Genomic DNA, 24,848 nt, shown 5'->3' on the forward strand with positions numbered 1-24,848 from the left:
AACAAAAACCCTGCTGGCCTCTGGTATCCACTGGAAGTTTTATTTCTTCAGGATTTTATCCCAACCAGTCATTTAAAAACAACACAGACCTAGGGGGTAGGGATTGGGAACTGCATCTCCCTCCTCCTTATCATGGACAGCAGTGGATAAAAGGGAGTAGACAAGAGAGGTGGCTAAAGCGAGACAGCAGCAGTAGTAACGGGGCAGCTCCACCACAGAGCCAGCTCCCTCCTCTCCTAGGCTCTGACTAGAGCCCTATGGCTTGGGGTGGGGGTGGGTACAACCCACCCCAGGCCTTCCCTTGGCCCTCCTCAGATAGCCTCCTCGGGGGCTCAATCCATTTCTTCCAGCAGGAGGTTGAGGTACACAGGAGAAAGTGGGAGAAGAAGGTGCTGGGGAGGCAGGGAGGTGGCACAAAGGTGAGAGGCGTGGGCAAGGCTCTAGCTTAGAGGCCCTTGGACCCTTCACCTCCACACCCACCCTGGGGAAGGGTGAGGAAGCCACACCATCACGCAGCATTTGGGGAGATGAGGTTGAGTTTAAGGCTGAGGGGCCCCAAGGCAGGTGGGGCCGAGGGCCTCAGTCGAAGCCGTGCCAGTCACTGTGCTCTGAGTCGTATTCTAGCTCAGCACCCACGCACTTGACACCATCTAGCAGCATGGGTGTGCCGTGGTGTCGGTCTGCAAGACAGGTGACAAGTCAGGATGTCAGGTTGGATCCTGGCCCCACCTACTCCAAGGGACTCCTCTACCTTCCCTCCCAGCTCTGCTAGAGGACGGGGAGAAAGGCAACCACCAAGGAGACTGGGAATGGGCCAAAACAAGGATCCCTTTTTCAGACTCAAGGAGGATGGAAACTCCTTGTAGCCAAGCTGGTGCCTCCCTCCTCTAGCCAGACCCGGGCCTCAAGCTCTCACCCATGACGCGCGCCTGCACCATCACGCGCACGCAGGTGTCGGTGCCACCTTCACAGGCTAGCAGCATCTCCTCCTTGAGGACGCCCTCCTTGTGCGCTGAGTACTCACACTTGATGCTGTAACCTGCCCGGGGCGATCAGCACCTCTGTGGCCTCCTGCCCCCCAGCACTCACTGGTCCCCACCCACCACCAAGACCTCTAGAGGAGCAAGGATGGCCCAAACTTCCCCCCACCCCTGCCCCCAGCGCTGGGTACACAGGCCTCTGGAACTTGCCGTTCTTCAATGAGCTCTACATGTAGGCCAGAAGTCAAACTCTGGTTTGCAAGAGGTGGGATTCCCCAAAAACAGGCAAGGAGAGAGGGTGATGGGGGAGGGAAGGAGGAGAGATTGAGCAGATCAGGTGGCAAGAGGCAAAGACCTGAGGAGGCTTGCTCAACCCACTTAAGGGCAAAGTCATGAAGTGGAGGTAGGGGGAACATGGGGTTTCTGTAAATGGTGAAACTGATTTGCTAGCCTTTGGGAGGAGGGGTGCTGAAGGTGGCAGGGTATGGAAAAGCAACTTCAGGTCTGGTTGGTGCTAGGAGGTAGTTGCCCAAAGTTCCTGAGGTTCCAGTAGGTTTCCCCTGGCAAAGGAAGGGCTAGAGGCCCAGAGCAGTTCCTCAGGGGCTCCCACCATCCCCCTGAAGTAACCATCAGGTGGTGAGCAGACATAGGTCAATTGTGTGAGCCCGCGGACTTCTGTCCAGGAGTGAGGGCTGGGGCATGGGACCTGTCAAGTTGCCACACAGCAGGCCCATAAAGAGGCATCATGTCTCCTGGTTTCTGAGCTACCCATCAGCCCTCGATGGGGGGAAGGAAGTAACCATGCTATCACTCCTACTCACACCCAGGCTCTGCTGGAGGAGGGCAAGCTTCCAGCACCCCAAGCAGGGGACGCACCTTCTGGGATGGGCATGATGCTGAGGAGCTTGAGGTGCAGGCTGGGGACAGGTGCCTCTCGGACGTCCTTGCTCAGCCTGTGCACTGGGGGTAGGGTGAAGGTAATCTCATACCTGTGCAGGATCTTCAGGAAGCCAACCTGTAGCAGGAGGGGTAGGGGATGGAGGTACCTTCACTTAGTCTCCCCCAGGGTCCGGCCAGGTTGTACCACTGATGATCCTGTGGGCCCTCCACTTGCTTCCTTGACAATCCCAGGGGATTCTGACTCCCTCCATCATTCTAGCTGGTCCACACCCCTGGCCTGGCAGCTCCAGGCCCTTTCTCCAAGGACCCCACCCCTATCACCTGTCCCATATCTGTCTCATGGGCCCTGAAGTTCCTTGGTGGTCCATTCTATAGATAATAAAGCCAGGAAATGACTGGCTGAAGGCCACAGTGTGGTCAAGCTATACTCCTCCTTGGACCTCTTGGCTACTCCCGCCACACAGCAAGGCACCAGCCACGTCCCACAGGGAAGGCTCAAAACCCCACCACACAGGCTATCCACTTGCGCCCACCCTATCAGCATGTGCCCAAGGACACTGGTCCTCTAGTCACTCATGGTGGGGCCACCAGGCAACACAGATAGCACAAGATGGAGGGTGGGTCAGAATCATAAAAACAGACACTAGATGAGCTTTGTCAGTTCAGGGCTGGCCCACAAGACTGGCACCAGTCATGGAACCTGGAAACCAGCCTGCCCTGCTGGCACATGAACATGGATGCCTGCCCATTCAAAGGCTCACTGTGTCCAACAGCCCTGATTCACGGCCTGGGAAACTGCTGTTGTTCATACACATGGCTTTGCCATCCTCAGAAACTCAGTCGTGTGACAGGTCACAGGCCAGGGTAGCTGTCGGGCAGGTAGCCTGACTGGAGTGCCAGTCCAGGAGGGGCAATGTGCATGCTGTATCCACAGCTCACAGGGCACATGCTCTCCTGCTCAGTTTCAGGAAATGGATGGCCCTGTCCTTTGGGGGAGCATTTAGCCTTTCAGTAGGATCAGGATGATGTCACTGCATGATAAAGCTCAGTCCCTGTGGCTCCCACACTGCTAAAAGAGGACACACCTCTCAAGAGGGCTCTCTGGCTGTACCTGCCAATGGTGACCCAGTGATCCAGCTGTACCACTTGCAGTATTTCCCTGGGGAAATACTCAGATGTAAAAAAACAAATCAAAACTCATCACTGCCCTATTTATAACAGTACAAAATAGAAACAATTATAACACCAGGAACAGGGAACCAGCTAAATCAGTAGTGACAGATATAGTGGAATATCAGGCAGTTGTAAAATCTCATGGAAAAGTATTTACTGAGACAAACAGGAGATGGATCACAACAGAAGCAACCAAAACACAGTGTGTACACTGTTATACCAGCTTTTCATTTTTGGAAAGAAAGCTGGAAAAGAAACTGGAATAACACACATCAAAATAGTAACCGTAGTTTTTTCTGGATAGTATGATTGCAAATACTTTTAAATTTCTTTATAGTTTTCTCTATCTTCCAAATTTTCTCTACCATGGACATGAATAGATTTTGCAATTGGAGGCAGGGAGCTATTTTTGAATGTTTGGGTTCATTCTGTTTGCTCCTTTGGGGAAACTGTCAGCTCTTCGAGAAAGAGCAAGGGTTTTAGACTTGGGCAGAAATGGCTATGACTCTGGGCCCCTCCTCAGGGTGGTCTCAATAGATCGGACGCCAACCACCATGCTCACCTCCATGCCTTCCAGGGCTCAACATGGGAGGCCTGGTGTACTGTCCAACCTTAAGGCCTCACTCCCTGTTTCCCTCCAATCCATCCCCTCCAAAGAATGCCTCCTGCCCCTCCCAAATGGATGTGGGATCTAACAGTGTCCCAGCAGTTGGAGGAGCCAAGAGTGTACAAGGTATGGACACTAGAAGAGAGGGAGAAGGAAAAATCATGGGGGTGATAAATACTACTACAAACAGCTTAAATCAGCCAGAGGTGTGGCAAAGCAGAGTAAATAAAGTCAAACTGTGTTATCAATATAATTAGCCTCACATTCATACACCCTTCCATTTCCAGCTCTTTGGGGTGTCAATTGTCTCTACTTCAGAGAAGGAGAACCAAGGTTACCTGCCTAAGGTCACAGAGCCAAAATAGGAGGCCCAGAACTGAACCCAGGCCTGTGACACCAAAGCCTGGACACCTGCCTTCCAATTGCAATGGCTGGGGTGATGCTGATGATAACAGCAGCTCCGCTCCCCTTTAACATCCTAAGTGCACTCATCTCATCACAGTCTCACACTTCCCATTTTACAGATGGGGAAACCAAGGCCCAGGGAAGGACAAAGATGGAGCCAGGTTAGAGGAAATGGAATGGGCCCAGGAAGCTGGGCAAGGCCAGGGAGAAGGTAGAGGGAATAAGGTTGATGATTATAAGTGGGGGAGGTATGCACATACCTTGACCAGAAAGCTGCTGTCGCTCTCTTGGGTGACCATGACCACAGAGTCATGCAGCTTCTCATCAAAATGGACATGACTCTGGGAGCTTTCTGCATCATGGCTTGTTGCGAAGCGGATACTCCGGACTCTGGACTTGTTGCCTACAGAGAGAGTGGGAGAGGGCTCCAGGGGCTGTTGCCTCCTCCTAGCCCCAGGAAACTACTCCACCGCGTCGCTGCCCTGCCCCTATGACTGCCCCTTCATATCAGTCAGCATCCACTGCTGAGCTAGGCCACATCCTAGTGGACAATGGAGATCATAAGGCTTGAGACTCCTATCTGCCCCTGCCTGCTTAGTCCTCCCACAGAAAATGCACACCCTGAAAGAGGGTATCGAGGGATTTAGGGATTAGCTAATATGACCCTTTACTTAGAGGGAATGGGGCTGACAGGGAGGAGACAGTCTTGACTCTAACCAAACCCCAGGCAGTGCGGGACTCAGCCCCAGTGCTCAGGATACCCTGCCCTGTGCTCTCCTTCACATTTCCTAGCTCCCCATCTCTCAGGCCTTCTCTTCTAGGTCTGCCAGTCCTGAGGCCCTCTGCCTACCCCTCCTGCTGACCCCCTTGAGAGGGGAGAAGAGCAGAGACAGGAGTGGGCTTGGGCTCTATGGGACCTGCCTGGGGGTCGGAGAAACAAAGAGGGTCAAAAACTACACTCAGCCCTCCTAGAAGGGGCTGCAGCTTCCTCTAAACATCACTACTGATGATTGGCAGCTAAGAAGAACCCAGGGGAGCTCCAGGACCCCTCCCAGAGACACCTTTCCTTCCTCCGCTTAACTCCTCACATGGCCCTCGGCTGTCCCTCACTGGGTCAGGTTTTCCAAGGCCAGGCAGTCAGGGAGTTAAGGCAGGCAGATTAGTAGGAGCTTGGTGAGGGCCTGGGTCAGTCCTTGCCTGGGTTTTTGCACACAATGAAGACTCAATGGAGGCCCAAGGGATCAACCTGGCATTTCCACATTTCCCTGCTGAGTCCCTCAGATTTAACCCTCATATCCTACCTCACCTAAAACCTTCTATGAGTCTTTCTGGACTCTGAATGAAACAATTCCTTTCCACAACCTGCTGTAGCCCTACCCACTTCAGAGCCTCAGTGCTCACACCAAGCCCCTTGTACTAACAACCTCCACAGTGGAACAGGGAGGCTGGAACATTGGGCCACAAGGGCAGCACACCTCCACAGGTCAGCACACCAAGGTTCCCTGCTAGGGCTTGGACGTCCCCAGCACAAACAATGGTGTAATTACCGATGTAATATAATTCATACCTCACATTCAGACAGATACACACACACACACACCCCTCACATTCAGACAGATACACACACACACACACAACACAGATCCCACATGCAACAATACTGATGTAATTCATACCTCACATTCAGACACACACACACACACACACACACCCCAGTGCAGATCCCACATGCAACAATACCCCTTCCCACCAGGGTGCACCACACATACACATATACCACACACACACACACCCCCCTCACATTCAGACAGATAGACACACACACACCCCAACGCAGATCCCACATGCAACAATACTGATGTTATATAATTCATACCTCACATTCACACACACACACACACACACACCACACACACACACACACAGCCAAAGCAGATCCCACATGCAACAATACCCCTTCCCACCAGGGTGCACCACACACACACATGCACACACATACCTCACATTCAGACACACACCCCAACGCAGATCACACACACACACCCCAATGCAGATCCCACATGCAACAATACTGATGTAATATAATTCATACCTCACATTCAGACACACACACACAGCCAATGCAGATCCCACATGCAACAATACCCCTTCCCACCAGGGTGCACTATAAGACTCGACAAACCCCAGCAGACCAAGCAGGCACTCACCCTTGTTGGCTGCAGCCATGGACGCCCTCCCTGCCACAGGGTGAGACATGCAGCTCCTGCCGGACACCACCGGTCACGCTCAGCAGCCTCCCATGCTCCGGGGACACCAGCAGGAGCCTGATGGGTGGGGAGTGCGGAGGGCAGGGCAAGGGTCAGGGCCACTGATGAGCCTGTGGCTGGTGGGAGAGCAGGGGTTTCCCTTTAGGAAGGACCCAAACCCCTGTGGCTCTCAGTAGCCCAAGTGGTACCTGCACCCCCTAAGCAGAGGGGGCTTTTGCCCCCTACTTCTCCACCCATTCCACATTTGCCAAGAGCCCTCACCCTTGCCTGATGCACTGCTGACCCCAGCCTGGCCAGTATGTACTGAGCTGCAGTTTCTGGGTGTCAAAGCACTAGCCCAGAACTCTAGTGCCCAGCAGACCTGAGGCTGGTAGAAAGAGGCAGCCAGCAAAGGAAGGGGACTTCCCTGGCACTTTCCAGGAGCCAGTTCTGGCACTGGTGACCCAAGAGTTGGCCCAGCCCAGACACACAGGTTGTACCATCATACATCCAGAGGTCACAGTATTCTCACTGCACAAGTCAATCCAGGTCAGAATTAACAGTATGCTTCGAGGGGGTGAAATATGGGGGACTATATAATAAGACATGTCCTTAGAGCTTTCCCTCCTGGTGATCAAACAGGGCCATATACAGAACAGGCACCTATGACAGGGTTGCCACCCATCAGAACTCACAGTTCAGACTCTGGTTTGATTGGCAGCCCTTCCAGTTTAGCTCCCCAAGGGCAGCCTCAGGGCAGAGGCAGTGGGAAGTATCCCCAGGAAGCCTGTGTAAGCAGCACAGCTCTGAAACACTGGGCTGGGACCATCTCAGCATCAAAGAGAATATTATGCAACTGATGTTTACAGATGGAACTATACAAAATCAGAGCATTCACAGTGATTATGAAAAAAAGAAGAAAGCAAAACAAATCCAAACCTTGTCACTACCGACAGACAATATCAACACCCTAACTTTCTGCTCTGAAAATTGGCAATCTTAAAGAGAACTAATTCAGTCTGTCTCTTGGTCTTTCTTGTAGCCAAACTGCCCTGGTGGTTAAAGGATAGCTCTTCCTTAACAAAGGAATGACTGAATGCTAAATAATTCTGCAACCCCACCAAAAACAAATGTTGCAAGCAACACTAATCAGTGGGTGCTAAACCAGGAAGGTGTGGATGCTCACAGATGCACAAGGACCACTGACAGATGACCCAGGTTAAAGGGAACGAGTCTGCCATGAAGCGAAGTGACATGAGCCAGTCTTGCACGAGTCAGTCTCCTCTCACTCAGAATGGGACACTGGGCACAAGTATGCCTACTGATGTGAAGTGGCACCAAGTCACAGCACGGCTGACAGGGCAGTTGTGCCCCAAATGTCTAACCTGCGAGCAGAACCAATTAAATGACTCCACAAGAAAGTAAGGAGACAAACCCAGAAGGCCAGATATTCTGCAAGACAAGTGACCTAATTTTAATAAAAGAGGGAAGTTACTTTAGATAGAAGATGGGCCAACTACAGCCTGTCAGGCTGCCACTGTTTCCTGTTTTTTTGTTAAGTTTTACTGGCACACAACCAAGTGCTCATTTGTTTACATGTTGTCGAAAATTGCTTTTATTTGTTTCTTTGTTTTGCTGTGCCCTCACGGCTTACAGGATCTTAATTCCCTGACCCAGGGATTAAAGCCGGGCAGTCAAAGTCCTAACCACTGGACTGCCACCTAAAACTGCTTTTGCACTAAAGCAATCCCTGGATCAGGAAGATCTCCTGGAGGAGAAAATGGCAACCAACTCCAGTATTTTTACTTGGAAAAAAACTCCATGGACAGAGGAGTCTGGCAGGCTACAGTCCACAGGGTTGCAAAGAGTCGGACATGACTGAGCACACACATTAAAACTACTCTGAGTAGTTGCCACAGAGGTCACATAGCCTGCAAAGTCTAAAATATTTACTATCTCGCCCTTCACAGTAAAAGTTTGCCAACTGCTGTGCTAAATTAATACACAAAGAGACTAAGAAGGCAGAATACTCAATGGGACAACTGACCTGGTTTTTCCCACGTCAGTTTCAAGAAGAAAAATATATGTAGAAGGGCATTTCTAACTACCTATAAAAAAAGAATTTGGGAGATAATTGGGAAATGTTAATAAACAGGACTGGATCTTAGATGACATTAAGAAATAAGAGTTGATCAGCTAGGTGAGATAATGGAATTAGATTATGTAGAGAAGTATGTCCTTATTTCCCCTGGAGGAGGAAATGGCAACCCACTCCAGTATTCCTGCCTGGAGAATCCCATGGACAGAGGAGTCTGGCAGGCTACAGTCTATAGGGTCGCAAAAAGTTGGACACAACTGACTGAGCACGCATGCACGCACGTGTCCTTATTTGTCAGAGATAAACACTAGAGATGAGTGATGTATGAATGACCTCTGCTGGTCCAGAGAATGAAGAAAAACCATGGAGTGGCCTTAGAGTTGGGGCTGGGCCCGTGGAGGGCATGACCTCAAGGCCCCTCAGGTGCTGAGCTACCCTGGGAGCAGGCCTTACCTCCCTCCCCATTTCCCAATGCAAAAGCCCACCCAGGCCCAAGCCGCACCTCAAAGGCAGGGCAAACAGCTTGGGTATGAGGATCACCCCATTGGAAGCCTCAGGAGGTATAGGGAAGGGAAAAGCTAGAGTCTCAGGAATGCAGGAACAGCCCCAGGCCAGCACTCTGGGTCAGTCCCTGGATCAGGAATATCCTCTGGAGAAAGAAATGGCAACTCCCTTGAGTATTCCTGCCTGGAAAATCCCATGGACAGAGGAACTGGTGGGCTACAGTCCACGGGGTCATAAAAGAGTTGGACATGATTAGTGAATACACAACAACAATCATAATTTTGGGGCTTCTCAGGTGGTGCACTGGTAAAGAATCCACCTGCCAATGCAGGAGACTTAGGAGATGCGGGTTCGACCCCTGGGTTGGGAAGATCCCCTGGAGTAGGAAATGGCAATCCTTCCCAGGACACTTCCTGGGAAGCATGGATGAAACAGTGGCTGCTGAGCAAAGGTTCCTGGGGTTCTTATATGCAGGGCCCCATACCTGTCTTCCTCCCCTGTCCACTGCCTGTTGCCTGCCTGCCTGCCTTCACCCAGGCCATCTGCCTGGAATAATTCTGTTCTCCCATCCACATCCCAGCCTGGGGACCCTTTTCAAGGCAGCACAACCCATTCCCACCCCCTCAGATTCCAGGATAAGCCTGAAAATCTTCAAAAAGAATGCCCTTCCTCACTTCTGGGATCATTTAATATCTCTGTCTCCCACCTTACAAAAGCAGCGACTGTGCTTTTGCCAAACCCTGTATCCCCAGCACCCAGCCCAGCATCTGGCAGGGAGCAGCTGTGTTAGGTTTATATTCATTAAATGAATGAATGACCAAACTAAACGGAGCCCAAGAATGGGCCTCAGTGGGCCCTTTAGGCCCACATCAAGGCCCAGATGCTCTCAGAAGAAGGGCTCCCCACGCTGCTCTCTTAGCAACCCCTGCACTGGAAGGCATTCCCCGTCCATATCTCAGAGTGGTGCCTCCCACAGGGCATCTTCTAGCCTGGCCACAATCAGCTGTTACCTCCCCACTGCTACCACCAACCTTGAAATGGAAGGTCACTGAGGGCAGGACCTGTGTCTCTTGCACTACCCAGAGCTCAGTATAGAGCAAGCACTCAGGCATTGCCTTGTAACCTTTGGGCACTGAGAACAGAGAATGAGAAGGCCCAGAGAAGGCTGGAAAAGCTCCTTTCCCAGCAGAAAGCCTCATTGGTCGCTGTCCCCTGTGAGCCAGACCCTGCTGCTGCTGCTGCTGCTGAGTCACTTCAGTCGTGTCCGACTCTGTGTGACCCCGTAGACGGAAGCCCACCAGGCTCCCCCGTCCCTGGGATTCTCCAGGCAAGAACACTGGAGTGGGTTACCATTTCCTTCTCCAATGTGTGAAAGGGAAGTGAAAGTGAAGTCGCTCAGTCGTGTCCGACCCTTAGCGATCCCACGGACTGCAGCCTACCAGGCTCCTCCATCCATGGGATTTTCTAGGCAAGAGTACTGGAGTGGCTTGCCATTGCCTGAGCCACTCACAATTCTTCATTAGAATTGGGAGAAGAGGACATCAGGCCTCTTCCTGCACCAGCTGTGTCCAAAGAGAAACACCAGGCACCCTTGAAGCCCCAGGCCTCCTCTTGTGCCAGCCAAATCTTGATCGTGGCCCAAGCAGCTCAGCCCCCAAGAGGCAGCAGGGTCATTGTCAAAAGCATGGGCTCCAGAGCCCCTTAAATTCAGGCTGCATGGCAAAGTTACTTCATGCCTCAGTGCCTCAGTTTCCTCACCTGCAGCACAGGAATAAATAAGCAATGGCCTCTTCCTCAGTGGGTCTGGTGCAGCTGGTGCCTGAAGCTCTATGACAGCACTCCCCACTCTGCCCCCACTTTTGTAGAACAAATCCCCCAAAGGACTCCTTTCTGAAGCAACAGCAATTTCAGCATCAAAGAAGCACTTCAAGCCAATCCTGACAGTCAGGAATGGCCCTCAGGGCAGGCCCCAGAGTCTCTAGCTTTCTCAGAAAACAGCTCAAGGGTTGAGGGCCTCCCTCTCCCTTCCATCATTCTGCCTTCCCTCTCCCCCACTCCCAGGCCAGCAAGTTCTCCAGGGATTGCCAGAGAGCAGACTGTTGGGAGCTCATTGTCCACCTCCCTCAACCAGATGGACTTATAAAGAAAATGTGAAGAGTATATATCCTGGGAAATGCCCCCATTCCAGCAAAAAAAAAAAAAAAAAAGACACCCCCCTCTTTAAATGAGCTGTCAGAGGTGGTATCACGGAGAGTCATGGGATGCAGAGGGTTGGGAAGCTGGAATAAGGGCCTTGGGGGACTTCTTCAGCTATCAGTTACTCTCTCAGGGAAACTGTCGGAACCTTCTCTCTGGGAAACAGAGAGGTCCCAGCTCAGGTCCCTCTCAGCTTTAGACAGAAAAGCTGCTTCAAGGTTATCCTACCCAGGGTAGGGCTCAGCCAGGCCCACTGGTGCCTCTGGCATAAGGAACAGAAACAAGAAAATGGCAGCTGGGCAGACAGACAGTTACACAGAAACTCAGAGTTCTCAGTCCCCTAGATTCCTGCTATGCACTCAGGGTGCTAGTTGCTACTCCAGACTGTCCCACACTTGGCGCCCAAGGGTGGAGAGGGAGCCAAAGACAGTCTGTCCATGGCAAAGTAGAGCTCCAGGACCTTCCACCCTCTTGCCCTATACCCTACAGCTGCATGCTCACAGCACCCCTCTGCAGCGCCCAAGTCCCAGGCATCACAGGACCAGCCCCAGCTTGTCCTCTGCTTTGTGGTTAGGGACACGCTTCTTGGGGCCTTATTTCTCATTCATTCAATTCCCATTCTCAACCTGTTCAAGTATTTTCTGAGCCAGGAACTGTACAATCTCCTACCCTCCCCACCCCAACTCTGGGCTCAGTTCAGTTCAGTTCAGTCGCTCAGTCGTGTCAGACTCTTTGCGACCCCATGAATCACAGCACGCCAGGCCTCCCTGTCCATCACCAACTCCCGGAGCTCACTCAAATTCATGTCCATCGAGTTGGTGATGCCATCCAGCCATCTCATTCTCTGTCGTCCCCGTCTCCTCCCACCCCCAATCCCTCCTAGCATCAGACTCTTTTCCAGTGAGTCAACTCGTTGCATGAGGTGGCCAAAGTATTGGAGTTTCAGCTTTAGCATCAGTCCTTCCAATGAACACCCAGGACTGATCTCCTTTAGAATGGACGCTCAGTCCTGGCTTAAGCACTCAGTCCCACAGAAGCTGTTCCTCAAAGCTCAAGCATGGGGCATCCCTGGTGGCTCAGTGGTAAAGAATCTGCCTGCCAATGCAGGAGACACAGGTTTGATTCCTGGTCAGGGAAGATCCCACTTGTTGAGGAGCAACTGTGAGGCACAACTACTGAGCCCACGCTCTATACAGCCCGAAAGCAGCAGCTACTGAGCCTTCGTGCTACAACTACTGAAGCCCACGTGCCTAGAGCCTGTGCTCTGCAACAAGACAGCAGCCCAGCCCCAGCTCACTAGGGCCTGTATACTTAGAACAAGGCCTGGAAAGGCAAGGCTGGAGGTCAGGAGTGACTGTGGCAGTTTTACAGCAACTCAGTCTGGATGTGACTCAGTTTCCTCCTTCCTCCAGCAGGCCAAAGTTGCAAGGGTAGGTATGGGTGTTCTCTCTCTCAAAAATGGGTGGAGCAGGGCTGAACTGAGGAAAGGATCCCCGGCATCTCACGTGTGTCATCTCATCCTCTTGTCTCCCCCAAGAAATGCTGCCTTTCTCTCCCCAGCATCTCCTCCCCACAATCCCTCTAGCCTGAGGGTGCTCAGACATCTCTAGCCTCCAGACTGATTGCCCCACCAGGCGAGGCCAGGTCCAGGGGGCCACAGCTGCCTCTGACCTGCTTCAGCTCCCTGGGCAGAGAAACGCCTTACCCACACTTCCCAAAGCCAAGATTCAAGAGGAAAAGCAACTGAATGTCCCCCTTCTCAGTCCACCAGGATCCCTGCTCACTAAAAGAAACAGTGGTCCAGAACCTAAACGAAGGCCTCCTGCTCTGTGACAACGGGGTGGTAATCGCCAAGCTCCCAGAGACATCAGGGGCCTGGGTATATGAATCTGTACCCTCTCCACCCTCCATCCCCATCCCATCCTCATCTTCTAAGGGGACAAATGCGTCTGGACGCCGCCCCCCCCACCTCAATCACATCCCTCCCGTGCTGCGAGGCGGCTGCTCTGTCCCTCAGAGATAATCCTCCCTGTCCCACCATCACCTCTGCTGACGCAGTAGTTTCGCGAGCCCATACTCCCCAACATCACTGCCCTCCTCCCTGAAGGTGCCGAGCCACGCGGGATTCAGAGACTACTCGTCCAAGGTCACCAGCGAGGCGATGACAATGGGGGGGAGGGGTTGCTGGGAGTTGCTGACGGCGCTGACCCCATAGGCCCCCACCCTCACTGTGTCACACGTGCCCTCGACAGCGCCCCGCGGAAAACACTTCAACTCTACCACCTAACGGTCACCTGCGGCCCTGGGGCCTAATACCTCCCCAGCTCGGGTGCCAAGGAGTCCTCCCTGGCCCGGCCCCGACAGCGGAGCCCTCCAGCTCCAGCCCCAGCCGGAGGGGTCCCAGGCACCGACTACCTAGAACAGTGGCTCGGTTGGGAGGGGATCTCTGTGAGCGGGATGAAACTGGGAGGTGGCAGGAAGAAGAGCAGTCTCACCGTGCGGGGAGCACCCTGAGGCCGCGACGGTCAGGGACCACCGCAGCGGCGGCAGCGGCTGAGGCGGCAGCTCTGGAGACCGCGGCAGCAGCCGGGGCTCAACGCCGAACAGGAGAGAGCCCCGCGCCGCCGCCGCCCGCCGCCAGGGCACGCCCCTCCCCACGCCCATTGGTCGACGGGGGGGTGGGGCGAGGGCGCTTCGGGCCAATAAGCGGGCGCCAGAGAACCGCCAACGGGCGATGCGCCTCTGCGTCAGGAGACCCTGAGGCTGCGCTGTAAGAGCCCACGCCCCAGGCCCCGAGAAGTTCTCGCGATGAGGTTACTCTCGAGCTCGCTGTAGCCAAAGACCGGAATCACTCAGAAACCAGAGAAAGAAGAAGCAACTTTGAGTGGGCTCAGCGCGCGTTGAGGTTTGCACTTTCCGTCTCCGCCCAACTCGGAAGGGGCGTCCCTCGGGTTCTGCCCCCTGGAGCGGCCGTAAGGTCGGGCTCAGGGCTAGGTGGGGCACCTGAAGTTTGCCTTTTTCCCTAGGCTTCCAAGCCCGCCTGGCAGTTGATACGGGTATCGCTGGGTCCTGTCCTGGAGCGGAAGAACCCTCCATTCTCGCTCTGCGATCTCTGGTTTCGGCATCTTCCTCTTCCGTCTCATCGCTCTGCCTCGGAGGAAATGCCCCCTTGAAGATCAGAGACACATCCTGGGCGCCCGGCTGGCCCTGAAATGCGTCAGAACAAAGAAGGCCCCACGGGGTAGGGGTTGGGAGAACCTCTGCATGCGCCTCCGGGGACCACAGCCTCTGCTGTCTCTATGGAGGCAGTCGCAATGTCAAGGATGCGCCTAGCTCTGCGCCCCAGGGTGCGCACCTGCACAAAGCCTTCGGAGCAAAAACGTAGCCCTCGGATTTTTAAGGGTTCTAGCCACTGCTCCGCCTACAGGTCCTTGAACAAACAACACCCCCGCTCCCCATTTCGCTGGCTGGAACAGGGTCCCTAAAGTACCCGAGGGGATTGAACCCTTCTAACAACGTAACTAGGAGAGAGATGGTATGGGCGGCTGAAGGCCAGCTTCTTTTCAGAAAGACCGCGGTCACTGCCTCTGGGGAGCCTCCAAGGCTCCTACCCTCTGCTGGATCGATCCCTGTGACCCCTAACCTATCTTCTGGTCTCTGGTTAACACACTGTTGACAGATCTTTCTGAGCTGTCCAGTGAATCCTACTCTGCTCCAAAGCGCTCTGTGCTCTGGGAGTGTCCAGGAAAACCTCAAACTTCTTAGCATCATTTTATGTGAAACGTGCACACTCTGGTGTTTGAGATGACCGATCATGGGAAGATTTCCACATTCTGATCTCAGCCCAGCCACTCTTGCCAGATGCTTTCTCTTTACTCCACCAGTCCATGTGCCCCACTTGTCCCCCCTCAGTTGCAGTCCTATGTCTATTCTTCAAGGTGACAGATGATGTGCCCAGAGTAAGCTATAGATGTATTTTGTTTAGTTCATATGGGGTTTAAAAAATTCTAATTCAGACTTCCCTGGTGGTCCAGTGGTTAAGAACTCACATGCCAATGCAGGGGACACAGTTCAATTCCTGGTCTGGGAAGATTCCACATGCCTCAAGGCAACTGAGCCTGGGTCACAACTACTGAGCCTGGGTGCTGCAACTACTGAAGCCCCCACACCTAGAGTCTGTGCTGCTCCGCAGCAACAGAAGCCACTGCAGTGAGAAACCCTTGCACCACTAGTAACCCTGGCTCAAGGCAACTAAAAGCCTACACACAGCAGGGAAGACCCAATGCAGCCATACATTAATTTAAAAAAACTAAACTCTTGGAAAAAAAAGTCTAATTCTTCCTCCTTCTCTGCTTCCTCTTCCTCTTATTGATTGAACAACATGGATTCAATTCTAGCCTGGCACCAAAGACTGACACCTCAATTTACCATAGTCCTCACCAGTCCCTATTTTCTGACATTTATTTTACCTCTGGGTCTATGTAGACATCTGAATTTATGATCCCCTCCTTATACTACCTTCCCACCTGGAATGGCCTTCCCACTCTCCTCTCATAGGCAAAACTACCCTCCCTTCAAGACCAGGTTAAGGCCTTCCTGTTTTATATTTTTCTAGTCAACTTCTCAAAATCATCCCTGGTATGGACTCTTTCAGACATATTTCTTTTCTTTCCCTTGGGACTTTGAATTGTCCCCTCCTTTCAACAACTATTTACTAAGTGTATGTGACAAGCAAGTTACTATGCAAGGCTCTGGAGTTAAAGGCACTTACAGTTTAGGGTGGGAGATAAAAGACAAAAAGAACTGTGATCTCCTATCCCTGCCAAACATTCCTCACATTCCCAGGCACTGGGCAGTCTGGCTAACTGGCCAGTTGGGAGGACCTGCAATACAGAGCTCTCCATGCCTGGGGATATTACAGGCTCCCAGGGAAGGCCCCAAAGCCACAGTGCAAGTGCAGATGGTTCCAGAAAGCCTCCAGGAGGAAATGAGACTCTTCATGCCAGGAAGAAGTCAGGGTAGAAGGTACCCAGCTGCCCCCTCTCAAAGCCCAACAGCCTGTGTACCAAGAATAGGGTGAGCCAGCAAGGGAGGATTTATGAGCAACTCCAGGTTAGGAGAACAGATTGAGCATATGGAAAGCATCCACTCCAGCTTCAAACACATGGTTTTCTGGACTCCATTATTTTTTTTCCCCTTCTTTTTTTGGCTGTACAGCCCAGTTTGTGGGATCTCAGTTCCCCCAAGCAGGGACTGAAGCTGCACCCTTGTCAGTGAAAACCTGGAGTCCTAACCACTGGGCTGCCAGGGAATTCCCTGTACTTCATTCTTTTTTAATAAAAATTAAACAGTTATAACCTCAATGGAAAACTGCTTGGCAGTATCTAATAGAGCTGATAAATGCCAACCCTGTGACCCAGCAATTCTATTGGGTTACACATCAAAAGACATGTATACAAATCTTTGTTGCAGCATCATTTGTAATAGCCCCCAACTGGAAACCACCCAGGTGTCCATCAACAATAGAATAAGTCTTCTGCTTTCTCAGAAATAACACTATTCTAGGTTTTATCCTTTCATCGTTTCTTCATCTTCATGGTCACGAGCTTCTAAAATAGCTCCCAGTTATCCCTGCCTCTTGATTTTCACACCTATGTGTACCTCTCCCTTGAAAGTGGACTGGACTTCATGAATTATTTATTTTGCTGCCTTGGATCTTAGCTGCAGCCCATAGGATCTTTGTTCCAGAGTACAGGCTCTCTAGTTGTGGTTCCCAGGCTTAGTTGCTCCTCAGCATGTAGGCTCTTTCCCTGACCAGGGATTGAACCTGAGTCCTCTGCATTGCAAGGTGGATTCTTAACCACTGGACCACCAGGGAAGTCCCTGTCTAATGACTTTTAATAAATGGGATACCACAAATGTGATGGATGTCACTTCTGCGATCACATTAGATAAGATTATAACTTCCATCTTGCTAACAGACTCCATTCACTCCCTTGCTGGCTTTGATGAAGTAAGCTATCATACTGGAGATGGTCACGTGGCAAGGAAATGAGGGCAGCCACCAGTCAATAGCCAGCAAAAAACAAACCCTCAGTCCGTCAGCCCACAAAGAACTTAACTGTCGACAACCAAGTGAACTCAGAAGTCAATCTCTCCCCAGTTTTCAGACGAGACCATAGCTCTGGCCAACACTGTGACTGCAGCCTTGTGAGAAACCCTGAACCAGAGTATCCAACTAAGCCATGCCTGGACTCTTCACCCACAGAAAATATGAGGTAATAAATATGTGCTGTTCAAGTCACTAAGTTTGTAATAGAGAATTAATAGGAGTTCTTTTCAGTTCTGCTATTACAAGGAGTGTTGCTGTGAACATCGCAGTACATGTGTCACAAAACACAGGAACTTCAGTTTTCCCTGGCTATGCTGAGTATGTTGAAGACTCTTGAGAGTCCCTTGGACTGCAAGGAGATCAAACCAGTCAATCCTAAAGGAAATCAACCCTGAATATTCATTGGGAGGACTGATGCTGAAGCTGAAGCTCCAATACTTTGGCTGCCTGGTGTGAAGAACTGACTAACTGGAAAAGACCCCGATGCTGGGAAAGATTGAAGGCAGGAGGAAAAGGGGATGACAGAGGATGAAATGGTTGGATGGCATCACCGACTCAATGGACATGAGTTTGAGCAAGTTCCAGGAGTTATGGATGGACAGGGAGGCCTGGCGTGCTGCAGTCCATGGGGTCGCAAAGAGCTGGACATGAATGAGCAACTGAACTGAAGTGATGATGAATATATGCCTAGAAATAGAATTGTGGGGGTCTCAGGATATTCAACGGAGAAGGCAATGGCAAGCCACTCCAGTACTCTTGCCTAGAAAATCCCATGGATGGAGGAGCCTGGTAGGCTGCAGTCCGTGGGGTCGCTAAGGGTCGGACACGACTGAGCGACTTCACTTTCACTTTTCACTTTCACACACTGGAGAAGGAAATGGCAACCCACTCCAGTGTTCTTGCCTGGAGAATCCCAGGGACGGGGGAGCCTGGTGGGCTTCCGTCTATGGGGTCACACAGAGTCGGACACGACTGAAGTGACTTAGCAGCAGCAGCAGCAGCAGCAGCAGCAGCAGGATATTCAAATGTTCAATGTTACTGGGAGTGTAATGATCAGAGTTAAGGGCACCCCAAGGCCATGGTATCTTGGTCAGGGTTGGGAGTCAAGCTTGGTCTTGGTCCACAGAACTTGGAGTCACTCTGTGGGCAGGGTCGGGAGTCATACACCTTTAGGGGTGAGTCTATAAGCAAGGTTGAGGGTGACTCTGTGGCTACATTTGGGAAGAATCTGAAGCCTGGATTTGTGGTTGGGTTTGGGCAATGTTGGAAGACACTGAGAGTAAGTTTGGGGGTCAGTCTAAGGCCTGATTTAGTTAAGAGTTAGACTTCTAAGAGTTAGAAGTCAGGCTGTCCTAGTGCACAAAACCAACCTCCTACCAAGAAGTGGCCCCTGCAGGGTCCAGCTCCCCAAGAGTTGAGACCCAGCCTGGGCCCACAGGGCTCTTTCACTTAAGGGGTGGGGATAACACAAGGGGGACAGGAATTCACTTCCCTCAGAGAAGAGAAAGCAAGCACAGGAAGGACACCATAACTTTAATGGGAACAATTCAGCTCCACATCCCCCAAACATTCTCAACATACGCTGTGGAAGGGGAGGGCAACTGAAAGCACAGTCTATGGCTGAGCTCACACCTCACCCCTTCCTCTTCAGCTGCTGTGTTCTCCAGCCTTCAGCTGGGTCCCAGTTGAGTGCCCAGGAGGGGCAAGGAAGCCCCTCAGCTGTCTCGGACAGCCTCCCCTTTGCAGAGAACTAGCCTGGATGGAGACACTGCTGTCACCAGGGCTCGGTGGGGACCTGGTTCTAGGGGTGCGGACCAAGCTGGGGAACCACCCTCTAAGGCCCAGCACTGGGAGCACCAAGGCAGAATCCCTGGTGTCAAGCACTGATTTGGGATGCACGCCAGGTCTCTGCATGTGGCTTCTGGGTTCTGGAAAGCGGTCCATTCTCCTGACCCAGATGGAGTGGAAGGAGTGGCTCAGTTCCTGGGCTCTGCTTGGAGGGTCCCTGTCCCACTGCCCCACATGCTCACTCACACCCCAAGGGGGCGCTTGTGTCCCAGGAGGCTCACTGGAGCAGCTGGCTCCGCCCGCCCATTCGTCAGCCCTTCGAGGTGAGTGCGTCAGTTGCGACGTCTGGGCTCTGGCGGATAAGGGGGCGTCTCCCAGGCTCACCGCTGCTTACGCTCTGCCTGCTGGAGCCTCCGGGAGAGGTCTTCTATGCGCACGTTCTTGAGCTGGAGCAAGTGCTCCAAGCGTCTCACCTTCATCTGCAGGACCTAGGCCAAGCCACACAGAAGTCAAGTCCAGTGGCCTGCTGCCCCCTGCCCATCTTCCCAGGCCTCAATCCTCCGGCTCCCTCCCAGTGCACCTTCACCTGCACGGTCTCCTGCGAGGCCAACAGCTCCTGCTCCTTTTCAGCGATCTGGAGGACGAAGCTCGGGTCGCTCTGCAGCGCCTGGGTGTACCCTGGAGGCCGCGGCACAGGCAGTCGGCCCTCCCTGGGGTGAGAGGCAGCTTAGCTGAGGCTTGGATCTCAGACCCCACCATCACCCTTTCAGCGTCCCTCGACCAAGCCTTCCCTCCCTCCCACTGTCCCTGAAATCCCTCCATCCCTGACTTCCCTACCTTTCCAGATGCAACCCTCACCCTCACCTCCCAGGTAGAGAGAATATCAGGCTTGGTAAGGTCAGGAGCTCCCAGCTTCCTTACCTGAGTTGCCCCTGTCCCTGGGGGTCTGGGGCACCTTCCCCTCGGGCCTTCTGGGACAAACCTGAGACAAGGCAAGTATAGGAATAACCCTGAAGGAGTCCTATTTTCCTGTCTTCTTCCCCCCCCCCCCCCATAGTCCCAGCCCTTCCCTCGCAGGAAGGACAGGAGAAAAGCTCTTTCTGGAAGGAAAGGCAAGTAAAGGCTGCCTTACCCACATCCATGTAGTCAGTGCCATCCTGGGGAGCCAGCTCCTGTAAGAACCGCCCATAGTCTGCAGTGAGTTTGGGCTGCCCACTCCCAATGACATCCCTCCCGCTGTGAGCTCCCTTTAGCCAGGCACCCTTCTCCCACACTTGTCACTGAGGCAGAGCTTTCTGCTGCCCGGGAAACTCCCCTAGAACAGTGAAGAAGCTGGAGTGAGGAGGCACCTGTAAGGAGCCGATGCCCTGCTTCCTACGTCTCTGACGCTCCTCTAGGCGCTGCCTCAGTGGAATGAGCACCAGCTCCACCACACCTGGGGCACACTGTGCTATCTTGCGCATCACGTCCTCTGGTACAGAGAAGTTTAGTTTGTTCAGCACCTTCCTGGGGTAGACACAGGGATGGTGAACTGATTCCTGGGTGGATGAAGTGAGGGGTGGGGGGAAGGAAGGAGATGCAGCAGTGGTAGCCCTTCTGTGCACAGCCCTGGGGGAACAGAAAGGCACCCAACTTGAGCCCAGAGCATGTATGTATCGAGGATCCTTGTCACCTCCTCCAAAGAAGAGTTCCTTGATTTTGTTACCAGATAGATTGCATTGTCCTCCCTACCCCAACCACCAGCCTGGACTGTGGAGACCATAGGAGGTGGAAGGGCTGGGCAACCCTTCCTCGGACCCCAGGCTAGGGGCTAGAGATCCCACTAGTGTGCCCAGGTATTCTGTTACCTGTTCAGGTGACCCCAGTTGCTCAGTTTCTGCTGGAGAGAGTTGGCAGGGACATAATTGTGCATCTCCACCATCTTGGGGAAGTAAAACTTGATGACCTCTGCTACCAGGACTGAGGGAGAGGAGGTGGGAGAAGACATGGAAGAAGGGTAAGGAAGATGGGTAAGGAAGAAGGTAGAGGGAGAAGGAATGGGTGGGGTGGGAGAATCAGGGGTGGCAGAGTGGTGGGGCCAAGAGAAGAGGTAGAGATGTGGAAAGGGGAAGGATAAAATGGAGGGGAGGTAAGAGAGAAAGAACAGTGATCAGCCAGAGACAAATTCTCCAGAGGAGCTTCACTTCATCCCTTTGCCATTGACTCAGGGCATCTGAAAACTAAGGTCTCTAGTCCCCTATTAGAGAATGAGTCTCCAAGAGAAACCTTCAGGAGCCTGGGGCCTCATCCTAGGAATTGACATAAATACACACACACCCACACAATGATTCAGAGATGTAGAAACACACACAGACACATAGGGCCATCACCAGAGTCCCAAGAGACAGTTACGAACACACATATACATGGAAACACAAAGTGTCACATATGCATCAATATACACACAGAGAAATGCATACTTCTGTCTTTAAAATCCCAGGAGAGAGTCTTCAACACACAGACACCTAAACAATTACAAACGTATGCACACAACACCCCCATTCTTACATATAGGACAGAACATATCAACTTGCATATGAACAAACACATGCTCAGACTCCCACAAGACATCTAAAATACAGGAATAAGCATGCACACACACACACAGATGCACAAATACACATCTTAGTCATTAAAGTCCAGGGAAGGAGTCATAGACACATACACACACACAATACACCCCACACACATAAAGGATAGAACATGTATACATAAATATGGACACACACACGCTGACATTCCCACAAACGCACACTTCTGCAGTTGAAATCTTAGCAGATAGTTGGACACCCCTCTCACTAACCCACACCTAAGCCTTCTGCCACAAGCACACAAGCACCGAGATATGTATTCACACAGACCCTGTACACACGTCCATACAGGACAGAAGGCTTTGACACACAGACACATACAGGACACATCCAGGCGTGCGTGCGGACACACGCGCGTTGGAGCACACACCTCCATCACTGAAGTCCCGGGACAGGTTTCGCTTGGGCCGAGACAGAGGGATGTTGTCTACCCACAGATACAGTTGGTGCAGTGCTTCCTCATCCACGCTGCCCGCCATTGGCGCCCTCGGAAAGGTCAAGCTGTTCCAGTTGTATAGCGTCCAGGGCCAACCTCACGAGCCCTCAAGGCCCTCTTCTCTCACCACTGCTGCGACCCAGATCCGCCGCTGCGTCTCTAACCCAGACTCGCGTCCCAGCTGGGAGCGGCCATATTGTTTTCTGAAACCATGGCAACCGAAACTGACTCGCCGGGGAGCAGGGGCTTCTGGGAGTTGTAGTTTTCCCCCCTCCCGCTACCTCCTTTCAGGCCACACTTTGAAAAGGCGGTTTCTCTTCCCCGCCTCCCAAGAAACCATCTCTGCCAAATGTTGACCAGACACTGGCCCACTCTGGGAGCTGCCGAAGACAACCAGGCCTCCAGAACCCCAGCATCAGTGTGCTCAGAACAAGGATCCCCTTCAGGGTCCTTTAGCAATCAGTCCCAAGTGAAGGCAGCAGCCTAGTGTTTTGTCAGCTTTATCTGGGGGTCCATTGTCAGTCACCAACTGCTTCACATCTGGACTGTGGAAGGCTGTGTGACAGTCCTTGCCAGGTGCCTCCTCAAAGCTCTGTGCTCATAGGGCCATCTCCACACCACTGCCCCTTGCCCCCTGACCCCCCCCTCCCAGTAGTGTCCTGGTGAGGCATTTAACATGTAACCCAGCTTCCCAGGGAGAGAACCAGACCTCAAGACCAGTGTCTTTGCAGGTCATTTAAGTCCTTAACCCTATTTCCTTCTTCATTAAATGGATATGGTTCTCATCTATTTGTCCCAAAGGAGTAATAGGGAGAATGGGAAGGATATTTACAGATCTGTATTTGGCGACTGGGGGAACAGGAGTTAGTTATAAGTAAGGGAGCTTCAGCTCCTGTAGACATTTCTACACCGTTCATCTCTAAGAGCTATTCTTCTACAGGTTAGAAACTGAGTCAGTAACCAGTTCCTTCAGAAAAAGAAGCTAGGAATGTCTTAGTAAAGGGACACTTTTAGATCAGCCTGGGGAAGAGAGCTTGCTTCTGCCACAGACTAGTGATTTGGCTTTGGGCACTTTTCTGTACATATTTTCTCATGGTTTTACCTACCTCATACAGGTTTCTTTTTTAAAGAATATTTTATTTATTTGGACACGTCGGGTCTTAGTTGCAGCACGGGGGATCTTCTATCTTCTTGCAGCAAGCAGGATCTTTAGTTGCAGGATGAAACTTAGTTGCAGCCTGTAGGATCTAGTTCCCTGACCAGGGATCGCACCCAGGCCCCCCTGCACTGAGAGCACAGAGTCTTAGCCACTGGACCACCAGGGAAGCAAGTCCCATCACAGGAGTTTTGTGAGCATCTTTTTCTGAGCATGTTTAGCACAGAACCTGGCACACAGCAAGAGTCCTATTCATGTCGACTGGTATTATCATTAAAGAGATGATCTCAGTTCCAGCAAGAGGCATTCCTGTTGACAGCAGACAAATGGAAGCATTTGCCTTGTTGGTATTTGAAGCAAGGGACTTGGCTTGGCCAGCGGCACCTAGAGAGAAGGCTACTGCTCCCACCCATTTACTCCAGAACAGGGGAGTGGGTAGACTGGGTTTCTTTGTCTCATCCTCCAGAGCTCAGATGGGGACTAGATGTGGGCCAAGGTGGGGCTGAGAATCCCAGGTGCTTTTTGCTCTTAGTTCTGAAGCCTTCAAGGCCTGGAAGGAATCCCTGAGTGCCAGAGGTGTGGAAGAGAAAGTGTGGAACAGCTCCTCCACCTTCCTGTTTAAAAAGATGATGTGGATAAGTGCCCCCCACCTCCCACATTCCAGGGTGGAGAGAGGAGGAACTGCAATGAGGTGGGGGCAGGGAAAGAGGGGTGATGTGCCAGGCTCAGGCAAGGTGGGAAAACCGGTTTGGGGCCGAGAGTTGCCAGCCTGCTCAAGCTCAGGCCCTCCCCTCACTGGAACCACTGGGGCCTGTGGGCCTCAATGAGGAAGGGCCTGGGAGGGGTGAGAAGAGAAAAGGCAGGTAGGATTAGGAGAGCGGACTGTCTCACCTGTGGATGGGGGGGGCCTCTAGAGGGTACCACACAGGGAGTGGTTAACATCCTCAACCTCTTTGGGGTGCAAAGTGTCCCCAGCAATTTTACTTCTATCCTGCCACTAGTTCCAAGGATAGCCACCAGGACTGGAGATGCCAAACACTGAAAGGCGTAGAGGACTCCCCACTTAAGGCACCATACAAGGGATACCCCTACAACTCCAACCTGGACCACAGGAGCTGCCCCCAACACTCTTTTCTTTCTGCCCTCCTGCCCCTCTCCTGCAAGGATCTTCTTTAATGGGCCTTGATAAGCCTAGTTCCCAGGCACCTAGCCTAATTTGGCCCTCCAGGGACTGCTGGCTCCCTCCCTCCTATCCTAGCCAACTGACCCAAAGCTTCTAACCCCTAAGCACTGCAAGGCCCAGCTTCCTCAAACCCACCCCCAGGCATTGGTGCATTGAAGATCCCTCCTGCCCCCAAGCCTGTGCTCAGACTACTCAGTCATGTCTGCCTCTTTGCAGCCCTATGGACTGTAGCACAACAGACTCCTCTGTCCATGGGATTCTTCTGGCAAGAATACTGGAGCGGGGTGCCATTGCCTCCTCCAGGGGATCTTCTCGACCCAGGGAGTGAACCCGACTCTCTGAAGTCTCCTGCACTTAAGGAGTCAGGCAGATTAAGCAACATTTAAATACAGATGTTGCCCCTCACCCTGGTCAGGGCCTGGGCTGTAGCCACT

At 52.4% G+C, this 24,848-nt stretch overlaps 2 protein-coding genes across 5 annotated transcripts; both read right to left on the reverse strand.

Moving 5' to 3' along the window:
• Positions 1–19: 19 nt before the first annotated feature.
• Positions 20–13,773, reverse strand: ADISSP (adipose secreted signaling protein). Of its 2 annotated transcripts, XM_055432310.2 has the most exons (6): positions 13,605–13,743; positions 6,273–6,389; positions 4,326–4,468; positions 1,857–1,995; positions 917–1,039; positions 20–680 (listed from the first exon to the last, which is right to left on the reverse strand). In XM_055432310.2, exons 2-6 carry the CDS (start codon positions 6,319–6,321, stop codon positions 580–582), a joined length of 555 nt encoding a protein of 184 aa, XP_055288285.1. In that variant the 5' UTR covers positions 6,322–6,389; positions 13,605–13,743; the 3' UTR covers positions 20–579. The 2 variants fall into 2 exon arrangements, with proteins under 2 accessions (XP_055288285.1, XP_088700096.1); XM_088843970.1 differs by lacking the exon at positions 6,273–6,389 and having other exon boundaries at positions 13,605–13,773.
• Positions 13,774–18,733: 4,960 nt separating this feature from the next.
• Positions 18,734–24,814, reverse strand: SPEF1 (sperm flagellar and cilia associated 1). 3 transcript variants are annotated; one of them, XM_088843971.1, is made up of 9 exons: positions 23,182–24,814; positions 22,010–22,278; positions 20,857–20,968; positions 20,359–20,515; positions 20,142–20,181; positions 19,931–19,991; positions 19,596–19,719; positions 19,394–19,497; positions 18,734–18,976 (listed from the first exon to the last, which is right to left on the reverse strand). In XM_088843971.1, the coding sequence occupies exons 2-9, from the start codon at positions 22,116–22,118 to the stop codon at positions 18,937–18,939; spliced, it is 747 nt and encodes a 248-aa protein (XP_088700097.1). In that variant the 5' UTR covers positions 22,119–22,278; positions 23,182–24,814; the 3' UTR covers positions 18,734–18,936. The 3 variants fall into 3 exon arrangements, with proteins under 3 accessions (XP_088700097.1, XP_055288253.1, XP_055288262.1); XM_055432278.2 differs by having other exon boundaries at positions 19,590–19,719; XM_055432287.2 differs by lacking the exon at positions 18,734–18,976 and having other exon boundaries at positions 19,163–19,497.
• Positions 24,815–24,848: the final 34 nt, after the last annotated feature.

This window comes from Moschus berezovskii, chromosome 15 (assembly GCF_049115385.1).
Source record: "Moschus berezovskii isolate FMDL1 chromosome 15, NW_MosBer_1.0, whole genome shotgun sequence".
Lineage (NCBI taxonomy): Eukaryota > Metazoa > Chordata > Mammalia > Artiodactyla > Moschidae > Moschus > Moschus berezovskii.

Coding starts and splice junctions, on each gene's coding strand:
- ADISSP (XM_088843970.1), bottom strand. CDS start 13,773: ATGGGCGTGGGGAGGGGCGTGCCCTGGCGGCGGGCGGCGGCGGCGCGG. Junction 4,469..13,604: donor CTCAGGGTGCTCCCCGCACG/GTGAGACTGCTC, acceptor CTCTCTCTGTAG/GCAACAAGTCCAGAGTCCGG. Junction 1,996..4,325: donor ACAGCAGCTTTCTGGTCAAG/GTATGTGCATAC, acceptor CTCCTGCTACAG/GTTGGCTTCCTGAAGATCCT.
- SPEF1 (XM_055432278.2), bottom strand. CDS start 22,118: ATGGCGGGCAGCGTGGATGAGGAAGCACTGCACCAACTGTATCTGTGG. Junction 19,720..19,930: donor CAGGGACAGGGGCAACTCAG/GTAAGGAAGCTG, acceptor CTCTCACCCCAG/GGAGGGCCGACTGCCTGTGC. Junction 19,498..19,589: donor AGGAGACCGTGCAGGTGAAG/GTGCACTGGGAG, acceptor GGCTTGGCCTAG/GTCCTGCAGATGAAGGTGAG.